Raw genomic sequence first — 18,015 nt, 5'->3', positions numbered from 1 at the left:
GGTGATGATACCACTAACCTTGAGGCGCCCAGCACTAAGCTGTGGAGGCAAGGACCTGGATGCTGCAGTCACTCTAGCTCTTGCCTGTGCCAAATTACCTGTTTAAAGAGATGGAAACAAATTGAAAGAAGAGTTAAGAAAGTTTAGCCCAGAGCAGGGAAAAGCCAAAGGTGGGAAAGCAGTCAGGGCAGCAGCAATAAGAATGCTATCAGATACCATGGCAGACAAGGTTCTTTGCGTGATATACCATCACACTTCCATTGAACTCAGATCATCACTGGTTGCACATCATGGAGCATTTGGCAATGAAACAGGAGACAGGTATCATGGCACAGTGTTGATTTAAGAGGGAAAAAGTCAGTGATAAGGTAGACTGTCACTGGCCTTAGCCAACTGAGTTGATGAAAGCAACAGGAGCACAAAGGCAATACAGCTCAATCACTAGTAATCAATTTCTTTGTGAATCACTCAAAGATTCAAGAAAAAAAAACAGAAGAAAGCAATTTAATATGAAATGGCATGTGCTTAGATAACATGCTTAAACTAACAAACTGATAAGACAGTCTCTTCTTTGACCTTTTGACACACAGTCTGCTTAATCCCAAAGGCTATTGTCGTGTAGGATTTTCAAAAACTGACAAGATTCCGTGGTCATGACCACATTATTTTAGTATGGAGTCAAAGAAATGACATGATTACTTTGTTAAAAGTACAGTATAAAGCACCCTAAGCATTTTCACCTTTATTTGCAGAAAGACAAAGTCATTATAAAACAGCTTTTCAACATAAATGCTCAGAAAAAAGAGAGGAAGTGATACGGACTGTGCATGTGCAAGACACTCCGTCTATTTCAAAGTTTTAGCAAGTCTAGCACAAGATGTCCAAATGTTTTCTCTGGCTATATCTTCAGAGGCTAAACTGTGATTAATAGCATTGAAAGAACCCTTTGAAGCAGGATTGGTGACATCAAAGTCCTAATCCATGGGTGGCAGGATTTTTATAATGAGTGGGAAGCATTTTAACACATTTCAAAGGATTTAGAGCATGAATAAACAATAGATCTCTGCAGATGTACCACACACCTTTCAGAAACGTAACACATAAATAAGTTTCCATTTTAATTTAAATGTAAATAAAGTGTTAACACTTCTTTCAGATGTTAAGTGTCTTGTTTGCATCAACTCCAGTTTCTAGCTATTTGCTTTACAGAATGCTGGTAACTCCAAGCATTCTTTAGAGTTTTGCTAAACTATTTATTATATAATTAGCATGGAAGCAAAATGAAATAAACAAAAGCAAAGTATATTTATGTAACAGTACTTATTCCATAGGGTAACTGAGTAAGTATGGTATGCACGTTAGACGGAAGAGAACTTTTGACAGCCTGTGCTCCCACTTCCCTTCTAACAAGGAAACAGCCAAACCTCTGAAAATAATCTGGAGGCTGGAACTGAAAAATATGGAGATTGCATTCTTAGCAATTCAAACACTATGGACAGTCATGATCCATGTCTTTCTGTTTTAAGCTGTTGACATTCTGAGCTTTGATACAATGCTGTAAAAATGACATATCGTGTCCAGACAAAGCAAAATGCAGAACAATTTGGCACATCATGGAATAGAGGACGTGTCAATGTTTTCAGGGTATAATATTTTGGATTGTGACATATGTGAGTCTGTTTTGCTACACAGTGAAAGATAAAACATGGATATTTTTCTCCCAATCATAATGAAGAAGCCAAGCATGAGCAAGTAGTGGGTGCATCTCATTATAACTTTTCCCCTTATTCAGTTGTATTTTTGACATAATTCAATATTACAAATGACCTGGGGGAAAAAAAGATTTGTACCTTTTTTAGATGCAGAAAGACTGAAAACCTAGGAAGATTTTTTTTTGTCATTGTTTTTACATTCACAGTTCAGTCTTGTTTAAGCTGGAAGCCTCTGAGCTGTAGAACTAGCGACATCTCACAATTACGAAAACTAAACAATTGAGAAGGAGGAAATGTGAGTTAGATTGCTTAAACGGCTAACAGAGTTTCTTTTTCCCACTTTTATGAACACTTGTTGAACTCAAAAGACTAATTAACATTTTATACAAATAATGTTTGTTAAAAGTTCAAGTTCCTGAACCCTTCAATTAAGGTTTTAGAGCTATTAATATGCCAGGGATCTCCCAGAGATCATACAACACATCTAAAGTTAAACTTGGCTTTCCTGATAAAGCAAAGTAAGCAGAAGAAACATCTTTAAATGGAAGTAGTAACAAATTTGCTGGCCACCTTTAGTAGGCTAAAAATGGAAATGGTCAATTACTAAAAAAAATCCTATGTCTGTTGTGATGTTTTTCATTAGCTTTTCCAGTTCAGTGATGAACCAGAACTGTAAACTGAGGTCCAGATTTCAACTTTCCTAAAGGTCAGTGGTGTCTATTTTGGGGGTATGATTTTACCTCAACACTTTAAAAAAAAAATTGTGCATGCAGATAAATTGGCAGTGGATCTAGAATAGATTTACCTCTGTATGGTTTATGATTCCATGAAAGAATAGGTTCAATAGTAACACCATTCTAACAGTTTTCTTTTAAAAAACGGATTTTAAAAGTTCCTTTACATTGGTAAGCCTGTGGCACAATAGCTAAGTGTTCCTTAATCTTGTGGAAATCCTACACACACCCTCGTGTCTGTTAGTATTATAATGGTTTCATCTATACCTTAAAAGGAACAAATAATATTATTTTTTAATGATAGGAAATCTATTCTGAAATTTACTGGACTGTACCTTATAGTCAAGATTTGTTTTATATGGAAAATTTCAGTTTATTGTACATATTATTTGAGAATCAGGCTTTGGTACTTTATCTGATATTTGCTACAAAGAGATATGGTTTTCTCAGAAAGGAGAGATTCTGATTCCTCCTGTCATTTTTATAAGACCCAACTCTGAGGTCTTAACAGGAGACTAATTCTTGTTTAATTCAATTAATATTTTCCTGGAAATGGATGACAGTTCATAGCTATGGGCAACAGTGTCTCTTTCAAGAGCTGGGACATGGTACCTATATATATTTCTAGAACAAACTTAGAACCCTACCTGGGGTTAAAAGATGGCTGAGTACTTTATAATCAGTGAGATGAGGCAGATGATCCATCCTCATTAGGATCATACTGCTGTTCTTGCTTCCTTGTTTAACAGGCTGGTGACTGATAGATTCTCATTTTGTCTCCTCATTTTGCCTCCCTCTTCCTGGTACAGTGATATGACTTTACTTGGTACCACACTCTCTACTGGCTGTGTTTCAAACTGACTAAAGGTAGGTTTACAATAAATCATTCAGGCATTTTCTATATTCTACACTCAATATGTGTGATTCTGTCTATATATGGTGTGGCTGAGAGGGACTGCAAAAGAGTCCTGTATCTGTGTAACACAACTGTGGTTTATTACAAATGTGGTGGGCTTGCTGGGCTTTGCCTGGCTTTCTGGGCTTAGGAGACTGCGAATGCAATTGGTGGGGCAAAACCCATCAATCAGAGACAGACAAGGGAGGAGCCAGGAGGAGAGCTTGCTCCCCCTCTACTCCAAAGCGGGTGGGGGGAGGAGTGCCAGGAGTGGACTTAATTGGGAACTGCACTTGCAGCCCTCCTAACTGGTTCCTTTTCAATCTAGGGGTGGAGCCCCAGAAGGGGATATAAGCAGCTGCATGCTGAGCACACAGTGCAGTCAGTGAGTGATGAAGAAGAAGGAAGAGGTCCTGGTGTCAAGAAGAGCTGTAAGAGCTGTCCATCAGGCATATCTGGCTGCTCAGAAGAGCCGGAAAGATTCCAATGCTGGACGGAAGCGGTGGGTGGTGCAGGCATTGCTGCATGAAGGGTCTGCAGGGTATTGGGACCCTGGAAACTGCAGTGAGGTGGCTCAGGTCTCTCACCCCAGCACAAGGCCAGGCATGGGAGCCAGCACTACCATGGGGTGAGTCATTACAAGGTGTAAGGCCCTGGTGAAGGAGGGATCGGGTGATCTGGGGCCCATTCCCTGTCTTGGGTTCGCAGGGGCCCTGGGAATGGAGTGGATCTTGAGTGCAGAGAACAGCATTCAGAGCAGCATGGCCCTGGGTATGGACGAAGCGGCCCAGGCTCGCAACTCCCATTAAGAAGGATTGAGCCACTGGGATGCATGAGAAAGTCACATCGCTCCCCTAAGGCCTGGACTGAGCCCTCCCTTGGAGAAATATTAGCCAGGCCAGGGAGCTTATGAACACTGCCCCACCTGTCTCCTTGGGACATGTGGGTCAGTGGGGCAGCAGGTCTCCTACCAGGGAGTGACACTCGGGGAAGGTAGCTTCAAGAAAGAGGCAGGAGGAGGGGAACCCCTAGAAGAGGGGAACCCCTAGAGAACTCTTGTGTCTCATATTTTGGAGTGTTTTTTTATTTTTTGATACATGCTGTGCATTTTTGGAGTGTTTATTAACTGTTAACTGTACACCTTACATTTTAAAGTGCCATTTATTGTTGTACTTACCTGTTCATATCATTTGGAACCATTATACTTACCTGTTTGTATTTGGGTGTGTATATGGTTATAGTTATATGAATTTCTAACCTGTAAATACTCACTTTAGTTAGCTACCTTTTTATATATACCTATATTAAATTTGTACCTGGTTAAGACATTGCTTTCTGTCCCACCTGTATTGAGACACGATAGGTGGGAGGGAACTGTAAGTGACTGCAGTTTCCACCCCAGCACATGTGCCCTGCTGGCTTTCCCCTTCTATTGGTGTGTGTGTGGAGGGGGGAGGACACTCATTTTGGGGACATCTAGGTTACATTTTAGGGGCTTATCCGGGATTTGCCAGCAGACAGTGCTATAGGGCAAGTGCTACGTGTCTCTATAGAGAAAGGAAAGCAATGTCAGAAAGTGACAATTTACAACCCTTTGGGGGGATGGAGGGCCAGGACCTTCGGGATAGGAAGGGGCCACCACCCTGCCTGAGGGGACCCCAGGTTGGATTGCTGCAATTCAACAAATCATCAGAGAAGTAGCTATTTCATCAAATGACTGCGCAACATATAAAAAAGTAAGGAACTTTTTGGGCAGCCTCCCCACTCCGGCAGGAGAGTAGGGATTTGAATCAAGGACTGCCCACATTCAGGAGACTCTGATGACATGGCAGATTTCAGAGGAGGACAGACGCTGCCACCTCCTCGATGTATTGAGGGAACCTGCTTTTGGAGTTATCCAGACAGGGAAGCTCCAGAACCCAGACACCACAATGCAGCAGTTTCTGCAGACGCTTCAAGATGTGTTCATGAGGCCATCCCAGAGTGGGGGAGCATACTATGAGCTCTTTAGTACATTTCAACAAAAAAGGGAGCCCACCTCAGCCTATCTGTTGCATCTGGAGCAAGTACCGCAGAGGGTAATTGCCCAAGGGGCCATAAGTTCCAGCAAGATCAATAGCATAAGGCTCTGCCAGGTTCAGATAGGGGCCTGGTATAGCATGACCCTCATTAGGGACCTGAATCTGGCAGGGTGAAAGAGCAACCTGCCGGGGTTCAGCCGGCTAATGGAAGAGGTGAAGGAATAGGAGGAGATCCTCCAGTTCAGAGATGCCCTGTGGGTGCAGGAGGATCTCCCTCCCCGTGGAAGTCTTGTTGGCCCAGCTATGGTGGTGGTTTCCCAGGAGGAAGATTCCTCCAAAGAACCTACAGTGGTGGCAGCCATGGTTTCCAGGATTCCCCCCAGGGTGCTACCCCAGCTGGGGTCACATGCCTCATCCTGGTCTAGAATGAGACCCAGATTCAGGGCACCCAGAATCTGTTACCAATGTGAGGAATGTGTCCTGCACCAATGTGAATGCACCTCCTGGCATTTGGCCAGGAGGTGCATGCAGCCAGGGAACCCAGAGTTGGTGTTTCAAAGGTTGAAGGTCAAGTGGGGGTCAGGAAATAAAGAGGGGATGGAGCAAGGAAGTTGGCTCTGCCCCATGGCATCTCAGACTCCTGAGCCCTGTTGCTCTGAGGACTGATAGGCCCCAGGGTGGAGGACCCTGTCACGGTAAATGGGAAAAAATGTTTGGCTTTATTGGATAGCGGGTCACAGGTGACTATATTATTTGCTTCCTTTTATAAAAAGCATCTTTGTCACCTGGAATTGCATCCACTTATCGGATTAGGATTATGTGGGTTGAGTCGGGATCAGTACCTATATCTACGGTATGTAGGAGTCCGTATTAAGTTTCCTACCATGGTGGCAGGAGTAGAGTAGCCCTGGTATGCTCTGATCTGGGATGGATGAAGGAGGCCACTTTCCTCACTGGGACTAACTTCCAGATTTTTCAGGTCCTGGCTTGATACTGTTGACAGCAGGCTGGACTGGGCTACCAAACCCAACTGCCAATGCATTCACTATGCTCAGAAGCCTATGCCCATTGGGAAAGGGAGGGTGTAGAAAGGCCCCTCAAGCTTTTGGGAGCATTACGTTATTCTGGGAAAATGCCTCAAAATCCCCACCCAGGGCTGGTGGGCCCTCCCTATGACCTGCAAATGGGAGGGTTAAGGCTGATGGCTGGGACCTGTTGTTGTAGGGTCCTTTTCCAGGAAGAGGGGGCATGAGGCATTGACAGTCCCCAGTGGGGTATTCAAGGGTAAAGAGCTGAATCAAGTACAAGCGATGGTAGTGGTGATAAACCCGTTAATGAATGAGGTGCACCCAGGGCAAAAAGTGGCCATGGTGCAAGGGGCTGAAGTGGTAAGCCCCAGAGCAGGAGAGGCCACCCCCACCATTGACCCCAGCTGGTTCTTTACTGGGGATTCTCCAGCTCCTGAAACTTGGAAGATACAGTTACGGAAAAGACTTCAGGCTCGGACTAATGTATTTTCCCTACACGACTGAGACGTGGGAGAAGCTAAACAGGTGGAACATCAGATATGCCTCAGCAACACCAGACCCTTCATGGAGTGTTCCCATCACATTCCCTGGCCAATGTTGATGGGAGAGGTCCGGTATCATCTACAAGACCTCCTTGATCACAAGATCATTTTCAAAGAGCCCATACACGTCACCCATTGCAATTGTTCACAAGAAGAATGGGTCTTTACATGTGTGCATTGATTATCATGTCCTAAATGCTCGGATTGTGGTTGATCAGTACATCATCCCTCGGGTGGCATTGGATTGCCTAGGGGGCAGTAAATGGTTTTCAGTATTTGACCTCAGGAGCAAATATTATCAAATCCATCTGACGGAGGAAGACCAGGAAAAGACCGTGATCATCTGAATGCATGCCTCAGGGCATTTCAGGAGCACTGACCACATTCCAACGCTGCATGGAGAAAGTGGTGGGAGACATATATCTAACCCACTTAGTGTATTTAGATGACATCATGGTTTTGGGGAAGATGCTCGAGGAGAATGATGAGAATTTCCTCTGTGTACTGAACTGCCTCGAGGCCGCAGGGTTAAAACTGGCCTTGGATAAATGCAAGTTCTGCCAAGAGTCTGTCAAATATGTGGGGCATATGGTGTCACAGAACAGAATTAGCACCAACCCAGAGAAGCTTCGATTGGTGACCTCTTGGCCATGCCCCTCTAATTATAGGGAACTAAAGAGGTTTCTGGGCTTCGTCAGATTCTATTGGCATTTTGTTCAAAATTATGCAGCCATCATGCACCCCCTAAATTGGCTCACACAAGGATAACAAGTGGGGAGACCTTTGAAACACAGGGAGTATGCAAGGCCTTTTGGACCCCGATGGGATTCTCAGTGCGAGGAAGAGTTCCGAGAGGTCATCTGTCGGCTGATGAAGGTCCGTGTTCTGGCATATCTGGACCCCAGCACACCCTTTATCTTACATATGGATGCTAGCTTGTCTGGGTTGGGAGCCATCTTCTACCAGTTGCACGAGGGACACTGCTGCCCAGTGGCCTATGCTAGCCAGAGCTTGGTTCCTAGCAAGACTTGCTATCCAGCCCACAAGCTGGAGTTTCTGGCTCTTAAGTGGGCAGTCATGGAAAGTTTAAGGATTATCTATATGGGACTACATTTCAAGTATGGATTGTCACACTCCAACGCTGCATGGAGAAGGTGGTGGGAGACATACATCTAACCCATTTAGTGTATTTAGATGACATCATAGTTTTGGGGAAGATGCTCGAGAAGCATTGCTCGAGGAGCAACAACCCATTGAAATATATTCTGATCAGTGCAAAGCTTGATGCCACGGGACATCATTGGGTGGCTGCTCTGGCCAACTAGTCTTTTAGTTTGCACTATCAGGCAGGCCACCAAAATGTGGATGCAGATGTGCTCTCCCAGTTGGCTCTGCCTTTGGGTCAAGATGTGATATCCCCAGAAATGATCTGAACACTATAAGCCTGCTTGAGACCCAGTGGCTGCCGGGGAAAATGTGGTGTGTACAGCTGAAATCCTAGGGATACCCTGTGAGGGAATCCCTCAAGCCTGGGAGCAGTACACTACTTTGACCCCGGCTGTCCTCCCTCAGATGCCAGCCACAGAATGGTGATGGGTGCAGGAGCAAGACCCTGATGTGAGGGACGTGTTATGGGCCCCAATGGAAAGGGGCGCAGCAGCCACTCCCTGGAGAGAGCCTCACCCCCACGGCCCATCTCCTGGTGAAAGAGTGGGAAAAGTTGCGGCTCATTGACAGGGTGTTACATCGTGAGATCCAAGATCCCGAGGGAAGGGCCCTGTTGCAACTTGTGCTATCTAAAAGTCAGTGAGAGCTCACCCTCCAAGCCCTGAACAATGACTTCAGCCACCTGGACATGGAACACATGTTAACATTGGCCAGGGAGAGGTTCTTTTGGCCCCAGCTGGCTGAGACCATCAAAAACAAGTGTAACTCCTGCGAGAGGTATGTAAAGAGAAAGACTCTACCCACAAGAACAGCATACTTGTACACCATAGAAAGCTCGCAACCACTAGAACTGATGTATATGGACTTTTTGTCAGTAGAAGGGGAAGGCAATCAAAAGGGTAACATATTTGTGATAACAGACCACTTCAAGCAGTACACTCCAGTCTTCCCCACTCATGATCAGACAGCTAGGACAGTGGCCAGAATATTATGGAAAAATATTTCACCGTATTCCGGTTGCCTGCCCGAATCCATTTGGACCAGGCGTGGGACTTTGAGAGTTGCTTATTGAAGGAAGTATTCGCCATTGCAGGGATAAAGAAATCCAGGACCACCCCATAACATCCACAAGGGGACCTGCAACTTGAGTGATTTAATCACGCTATTAAACGTGCTTGGCACCCTAAGGCACGAACAAAAGGCTGCATGAAGTCAACATCTGGCCCATTTAGTGCATGCTTATAATTCTACTTGCAACAATGCCACTGGGGTTAGTCCATATCTATTGATGTGTGGGCAGCACCGTGGGCTCCCCATTGACTTGTTCTGGAGCAGAGAAGGCCTATGATCAGCTTGTTACCCATGGGCAATATGCCCAACAACTAAGAGATTGCTTAAGAAGAGCCTACCAGTTAGTTGCAGACACTGGGGGTAAAAATCAACGATACCACAAGTGAGGCTATGATGCCCATGTACGAGAGCAGGGTCTGAGTCAGGGCGATCAAGTGCTTCTACGGAACCTTGGATGTACAGGCAAGCATAAAAATTGCTGACCAATGAAGAGCCAGGTTGTACACCATTGGCCAAAGGATGGACTTGCCTGTGTATGAGATAGCTCTGGAAGAGGGGCTGGATGTTTAAGGGTCATGCACAGGAACTTGCTATTGCCTGTAGAGGAGTTAGTGGAGGTCTGTCCAAGTAGCCAGGGCCATTGCACAGCTCAGCCCAAATCATGATCCTGGGAGAGCACACCTCAAGAAACAAACCCACCAGCCACAACCCAGAAAGAATCAGATTCTGATTCTGATTGGGATGGATGATATCTCTCTCAGTTCCACCCCAGCTTGGACATCTGCACCCCAAGGATGCACTCTAACACAAGGGAGCTCCTTCAGCGTCCTCATCCGCCAGTGTTGATGGAGGGAATGACTTACTGGGTCGTTCTTGTGAAGAGGCCACCCCCTCATCTCCACCCACTGAGGAAAGGAGCCCTGCAAGACAGGTGAGGCCTGCATCCCCAGGGCCATTTTGGAGCCCAGAAGGTCACAGCACTCCTCACCCTCAACGAGAATGGCACCCAGTAAAGAAACTTACCTACGATGCTCCTGGTGTGCTGGGAGAGGTACCTATCTTTGCACCATGGACCCAATAAGTATTGGGTCAAGAGTCCATTCTTCACCAGGATGGGGAATAATTCCAATGGGGAGAGTGTAGTGGGCTTGCAGGGATTCTCTTGGCTCTCCGGGTTTAGGAGACCATGAATGCGATTGGTGGGGCAAAACCCAAAATCAGAAACAGGCAGGGGAGAAGCCAGGAGGAGAGTTCACTCCTCCTCTACTCCAAAGTGGGGGGCAGGAGTGGACTTAATTGGGACCTGCAGTTCCAGCCCCCCTAATATTCATTTTCAATCTGGGGGCAGAGCCACAGAAGGGGATATAAGCAGCTGCATGCCGAGCACAGGGTGCAGTTGGTGAGGGACAAAGAAGAAGGAAGAGGTCCTGGGGCCAAGAAGAGCTGGGAGAGCTGTCCAGGAAGCATATCTGGCTGCCCAGAAGAGCCCGAACATTTCCACCACTGGACGGAAGTGGGGGGCAGTTCAGGCATTGCTGCATGAAGGGTCTGAGAGGGACCGGGACCCTGGGAGCTGCAGTGAGGTAGCTCGGCTCTGCAACCCTGGCACGAGGCCAGGCTGCAGTGCAGGCATTGCTACATGGAGGGTCCATGAGGGACCGGGACCCTGGAAACCGCAGCAAGACGGGTGGCTTTGGTCTCCAAACACAGCATGAGGCCAGGCACTGGAGCCAGTGCTATCATGGGGTGAGTGATTGTGGGGTGTAAGGCCCTGATGAATGAGGACCCATTTGTTGCCATGGGTCCGCAATGGCCCTGGGAACGGAGCAGTTCCCGAGTGCATTCAGAGCGGCACGGCCCCAGGTATGCAAGAAGTGGCCCAGGCTTGCAACTCCCCTTAAGAAGGATTGAGCTACTGGGACGCATGAGCAAGTCACGCCACTCCCTGAGGCCTGGACTGAGCCCTCCCTTGGAGAAACATTAGTTAGACCAGGCCTGGCTCCTTGGCACATGTGGGTCAGTGGGGCAGCAGGTGTCCCACCAGGGAGTGACACTTAGGGAAGGTAGCCTCAATAAAGAGGCAGGAGATGGGGAACCCCTAGAGAACTCTTGTGTCTCATATTTTGGAGTGTTTTTTGATTTCTGGATACATGCTGTGCATTTTTGGAGTGTTTATTAACTGTTAACTGTACACCTTACATTTTAAAGTGCCATTTATTGTTGTACTTACCTGTTCATATCATTTGGAACCATTATACTTACCTGTTTGTATTTGGGTGTGTATATGGTTATAGTTATATGAATTTCTAACCTGTAAATACTCACTTTAGTTAGCTACCTTTTTATATATACCTATATTAAATTTGTACCTGGTTAAGACATTGCTTTCTGTCCCACCTGTATTGAGACACGATAGGTGGAAGGGAACTGTAAGTGACTGCAGTTTCCACCCCAGCACATGTGCCCTGCTGGCTTTCCCCTTCTATTTGTGCGGGGGGACACTCATTTTGGAGACAACTGGGTTACACAAAGGAAAGAAAATTAAGCTTCACAGACTGATTTGCTGCCTGTTTGAATTAGCTAATTTTATTTATTCTTATTGACAACAGCAATGGCAACTTCAGGTAAAAACAAAACACCCTTCTCTCCCCATTAAGGATTCCAGTAAGTTCTTATTTGGACTTCCTATTCTATTTTAAATGCACTCCTAGTTAGATTACTACCTGTTGAATAGCAGCTTCAGTCAAATTGATGGAAAGTATTTGTTAGTTTCTTTCAAATGCAAACACAAACCAATGCTTTAGATAAAAGCTTGTGAACTGCTCAGCTCAAGAAAAATCAGGTTCAGGAAAATAACTCTTTAGCAGTAACTCTTCTTAGTCACTAAAGCTAACAAACAGAATGAATGGTCTTTGAATATCACTCTATATAATAAAAAATGTTTCACAAGAGTTAGCATGATGTTTGTTCCCCTACTCAGTAAATACTGGGTGCTGTGGTCTCTGCATTTTATTTTCATTTACAGGGCCATTTATTGCTTTACACACAAAAATAATTACTTTTTATTTCACTTTTTGAAGACCATCAATATTTGAAGAACAACTGTTTTTAGATAACATCATGGCTAGTTAAAACTGCTGTGTTCCTGGAAAGGATTAAAGGTTACAAGACAACACTGTTTCTTTGTATAGCCCAGTTTCCCATATATAGCATAACACCCTATAAGAAACATACAGGACCTGCAGGTGTAGATACATTTAAATGAAGTACTACTTATGTTAAATCAAAACCGTAACACTGGTAAAATAAAAAGATAAGATATTAGAATTTTTCCTAAACTACCAACAAGGCTATTTTACCACACATTGAAATAATATGAAATAGCAAAGTTGAGTGGTTAAAATACAGACCCAGTCCTATAAACATGCTTAACTTTAGTGGTATGCATGCCCTTTTCAATTCAGTGGAACTGCTCATATGAATCATGTTCAGCATGTGCTTGAGTTTTCAGGGCCTAAGGACTCTGATATGGATTTGTTGTGACCTTGAGGGAGTCACTTAACTTCTCTACATCTTAGTTTTCCTATCCGTATGATAGCTAATAATGCCACTGGTGTTTTGGGAGGCTTCATTCATTAAGTTCCTCAGAAGGCACTAAATAGTGCAAAACTATATATAACTACTGTCTCACTTGGCATACAGATGCTTATCAAAATCCCTTTTCTCTGTGCTGGAAATCTAACAAGTACAGGTTTTCTTGCAACTGCACTCTCTTTTTCTGCTGCCTCATTTCAACTAGGTAAAAAAGATGGTTTTGTCAAAGTGTCCTCCCTCCATTTAACAACTAAGAAGATAAGGTATTGAAAAACAATTTTAATAACATTCACTAGGTGTTTATAGGGGCATATCCACAGGAGGTGTGGTAGCATGGTCATACCCTAATTTAGACCATACTGTGAAAACAGCTGGGAACTTTTTTTAAGTCCCAAAAGCAGGCAAGAATTCCCTTGACCTTAGCATCCTTTCCCTTTCTCTCCATGCTCAGTGGCAACTCCCTTCCCCTACCAGGAGGCACTACTGCTGCTGTACATGGCTGACCAAGGGACAGGGATAACTCCAGAGCTGCTCCTGCCCTGCTCCATCTGGGTGGTGTGGGAAGCCAGGCTCCACCAGAGAGAGCAGCAATGGTGGCATCAGGCAAGTTCCCCCTCCATGCCCAGTCCCCTCAAAGTGTTCTCTGCCAGGCTGGAGCAGGCATACGGAGGGTTAACCTACCTGCCACTGCCACTGTCTTTAGTCCAGCCCAGCTCCCTGCACAGTCACTCCCAGCAATCCTGGCTGGAGCAAAGCAGGAGTGGTCAGGACAGCAGCAACAGTGGGAAGGTGTCCCCATGCCCAGAAGTATAAGTAAAGAGAGGGCAGGGGTGCTGAGAACAGGTAAGGGAAATATTCTAACATGATTCAGGGACTTAAAAAAAGTCCCCAGGTAGACCATGGCATAGTCTACCTGCCCCAGTGGGAAAAGGCTGTGAGCTGGGGTGCAGGCACTCCTGTAGCCCTGGTTGTTGCTCCTGCACCCAGACCATGGGTGTTTATAATCTACACATTCAGTGCTGGGTGCTAATCCCATCTCTGCCACTGATTCATGTGACCCAAGATGAATTGCTTATTTGCTTGATGACCAGTTTTCTCGCCTGTATTATGGGTAGCATAACACTTCAGTGGGTTGTAACTAGGCTTGGCAGAATTCAATTTTTATTTTGTAATAATTTCAATGGGTAATATTGATGTTTATTTGTAAACATTATTTCATTTTTATTGATTTAAATTTTCAGGATTGCATGAAATTAGGAGTGTGGGGGGCAGACAATGTATTAATGGCAGCATAGTATTACTATAGTGAAGTTTTACTGCCCCACACAACAAACCTAACAACTACAGGACTGCTGCCAGCTGAGCGGCAGAGGCGCCATCCGTCTGGGCTCCACTGGCCCATAGCTCCTCCATCCACTTTGTCACTTCCTCTTCCTTTGGTCCTTGTCCCTTGGGCTATCTGGGAGTGGCAGTCCAAATTATAGTCAGCACAGTTCTGTAGGACTGCTTCCCCTGTTGTACCACATTCCATCAGCCATCATTTTTCTTATGTCCCCTTTCTATAAATTTTGATTAACAATGGAAATATTTTTTCACTGATTTGAATGTGAGGTGAAATCATTTATCATTTACTGATAAAAATCCTGCCTAGCCTAGTTATAATATTTAAGGTTTTTAAATGCTTTACTATTCCCAGATGAAAGGTGCTATCAGAAACAAATTCTAAATGAATCTCAATCAACATCAGATTTACTGAAAAAAATCAGGCAAGAATAACATTGCAGCTTTGGTCTAACACTTACTTTGTGAAGTGACATTGACTCAGAGAGAGAGATCTTAATGATAATGTCACCCTACTGTACAGTCTGTACCAGGAATATTATTGAAGTGTGCAACTGCAACATAGAGGACATAGCATAAATTCTTCCCTTATCTTCTTATTAATTTCATTCATGCTTCTTGCGTAGATACAGAAATATCATGTAGAAGTAGTATAACATGGTCAGGAATCATACAATGTATTCATATTTCATTGACACTACTTCTAATCACAGCTAAGCACTTGCACGCTAAAGAGGTACAGAATTAGACTATATCTTTGACATGCACAGATTCCTTTCTGCCTTTTCTTTCCGTTCATTTTATCTAGCCTAAGGAGGTTGGGCTGCTTATCTCCATAATGCATTTTCATCTTCTACCACTGTAGACTAAGCGTCTCTTAGTTAGACTATAACTGAATATATACTATTTTTTATCAGGCACTAATTTGAATCTGGTCAGTGACTATCAAACTCTTTTCTTTGGAGTCACTGAAGTCATTTAAGCTAATCTCATATAGTAAAAGAGCTAAGAATCCAATTTTCACATATATTATACTTCTTAAACAAGAATATAACATTTATATAAATACTATATGTAGAGTAGTGTGCACACACACTCATAATACCATATACTGCAGTGTCAAGTACTATACTGGAAATGACTTTTTTTTTTTTACTTTATAACAAAGACAAGTTAGCAATTCTGTTGAAATCCCTAGCAGTAGTCAAGACCCAACAATTTTCTAAGCTAAATTTGTAGTACAAAACAGAGAATATAGTAACCACGAGATCTTGAGAACCACAAGACCATGAGAGTCAAGGTCTTGACTTTCATTTGCAATAAAGCCTCTGCTAATATAAACAAGTCTCAAAGTGGCATAAATTTGCATGTACTTTAAGGTGCTGTTACACTGCTGGAGTGATATAAAGGGACTTTAGTGTAAATGAGAATTGGGCATTATAGGCCTGTAACTACAAGCCTTCCTTGGGTAGACTGCACACAGCCTCTTATACAGCAAACAGCGCGTTTCTATGCTATATTTAAGGGAACTGGGGATTTAAGAGAATAGAGATATCAGAGGGCAGGAAGGCTGGGTTACAATGGAGGTTAAGCAGCCCATTGTTCAAAAATTTACAAACTCATTATTCCAGGAAAGAAGGTCTTTCTTTTCATCCTTGCCAGCTGACCGCTAATACTGGCCATGATACCATGAGCAACCAAGTCACTATTGCCTTTTAAGAGTATTTTAAAACTCAAGTATTAAAATAAGTTACCCCAAAACACCTAAATTAACTATGAAATGAACATGTTTGCTATGTACTCAGCTGAGTACATAGCAAACATGCCCAAGAATCCACTGGCTGGAGCTCTATCCAGACGAAACTTGAAGTCATGGAGGTTGGTTGGGTGAAGCAACCTAAAGATATGGTGAGAATAGTATTTATCCCCCTAATTGAAAGGGGTGTCCACTGCCTGTTAGTCAGGTGTGCAGCCCCATACATCTAGTTAGATTGCTAGCAAATACCCAAGATAAAGTAGCTCAGCTTTTATCATTTATGTACAGCCAGGAGGCCATTCCTTTTGGATACTGACTTTTGCAACTCTCATGTCAAGACACTGAAAGATGCTGCAACGTGCTCTGTATTGAGCTATAGCTAAAAATTAAGGCTGTGCAAAATTTTGCCGGCTGTTTTGTTTCAACTCTGTTTTGACTTGTTTTGAGCTTGAAACAGCAAAATCGAAATGACACAAAGGGTTTTGAAACAGCCTCAAAATGAAACAAGGGCAGTCGAAACGTTTCGACTTTCAAAGCTAAAGCTGGGCTTGCCTGTTGGGAAACAGAAAGTAAGGAGAGGGAGGGGGAAGAATTGCTCTGATATTGACTGTTTGGCAGCCTGAGATGCTGCTGGTGCTACTGTGCTGACTACTAAGTTATTACCTGTTGTCATTTAAAGTGGTGGACCAAACTGAGGCTATAGGGGAGGAGGAGACCTCAATGGGGCACACCACCGTGTTGTGTAGAGGCCCCAGTGCCAGTGAGGGTGCCCCTTAACACACACACAGTTACATATGTTACGACTTTTGCTTGTCAGCAGCTTGAGGTGCAGTTTCCCAGAAACCCCTGCACCTATCTCCTTGACACTTGGCAGGCCTCATGGCCTCATAAGGGACTACCATCGTTGCAAGTTTCATTTGAATCAGGCAAGAAAAGATAAAATTATAGGCAGTTTTGTGCTTCCCCATTATAGCCCATGGGCAAAACGTTGAAACAGCGTCAAAACAGGAAAACAGCTTCGACAAAATGAAACAGAAGCGTGGTTTTGAAACAAAATGAAACTTGAAATGAAACACTGTCCTGTTGAAACAGAAGTTGAAATGAAATGGTGCTGTTTCGCACAGCCCTACAAAAAAAACCACAGGGGAACTGCAGCTGGTAGACAACATAGCAGTCCACTTGTTAAATAGAGCTGTTACCACCAATGAGACACTCATTGGCTCCCCCTCAAAAAATGCCCTTTTTACTGTGCCATGGCACTACAGTTGAGATCAGCAGACATCCAAGAGCTGAAGTATCACTAATGTAAAAAGGAAGAGGTAGCAGAGAATTTTCTGTGAAGGCCTCACAACTTTAATCTCACTCTAGCTTTGGCCCAACATAACCTGAGCTTTGAAGCTGCCTCATGTAGAGGCTGTAGGTTCTTCTGAATTGGACTCCTGCACCCAGGGTACTCTCTTTCCTGTGCTTTACATTTGTCAAGGATACCTAAACCATATACATAAATTACTTTTTCAGCATTTTTTACCATAATTAATAGCTTACTATCTAATTACTTGGCTCTATTTTGTGATTTTATGTATCTAATATCTGCTTTTACTTATTATGTAAGAAAAGAATTGGAATTCCTTGCAATTTTGATTAAAGAAACTATAAAAATTATAAATCAAATTTTTTTTGAGAAAGATGTAATTTTAGCTATAATTTGCATTCTATCAGGTCTTTCACTAATTTGAACCATACTTCTAAGAATAATATTTTCAATTTCCCTATTAACTTGCATCTAAAGATCTCAAAGCTGTCCTCAAACATGAAGTTTCAAAACACTATGTCAAGAAGTGTTATCAAATCACTAGGATAAATTGAGGCACTTTCCTGCCATGGCAGGCGGTCGGACTTGATCTGCTCAGGTCCCTTCTGACCCTACCAACTATGAAACTATGAGGCATATGGTGATTAACCAAATAGGCCAAAATAATACTAGGAAGTGGGCACGCTAGAAGGGAGGAGTAGGCTGCATTGGACCTAGACAGGTTACAGGGGTGGGCGGATGAGACCAGGATGGGTTTCAACACTGACAAGTGCAAGGTACTGCACCTGGGGAGGAAGAACCAGCAGCATACCTACAGGCTGGGGAACTCCCTTCTCATCAGT

General features: G+C 43.9%; 1 protein-coding gene across 1 annotated transcript in view; it reads right to left on the bottom strand.

Annotated features, from left to right (window-relative positions):
• Positions 1-18,015, bottom strand: part of MYO3B (myosin IIIB) — a 281,014-nt gene that overhangs the window by 38,334 nt on the left and 224,665 nt on the right. Inside the window, exon 23 of the mRNA XM_019522847.1 lies at positions 19-98. Coding sequence (XP_019378392.1) covers positions 19-98 — 80 coding nt within the window. The remainder of the gene's footprint in view (positions 1-18; positions 99-18,015) is intronic.

This window comes from Gavialis gangeticus, unplaced genomic scaffold (assembly GCF_001723915.1).
Source record: "Gavialis gangeticus isolate Ggan-Ray unplaced genomic scaffold, GavGan_comp1, whole genome shotgun sequence".
NCBI lineage: Eukaryota > Metazoa > Chordata > Crocodylia > Gavialidae > Gavialis > Gavialis gangeticus.
This window is presented reverse-complemented; position numbering and strand designations above follow the sequence as displayed.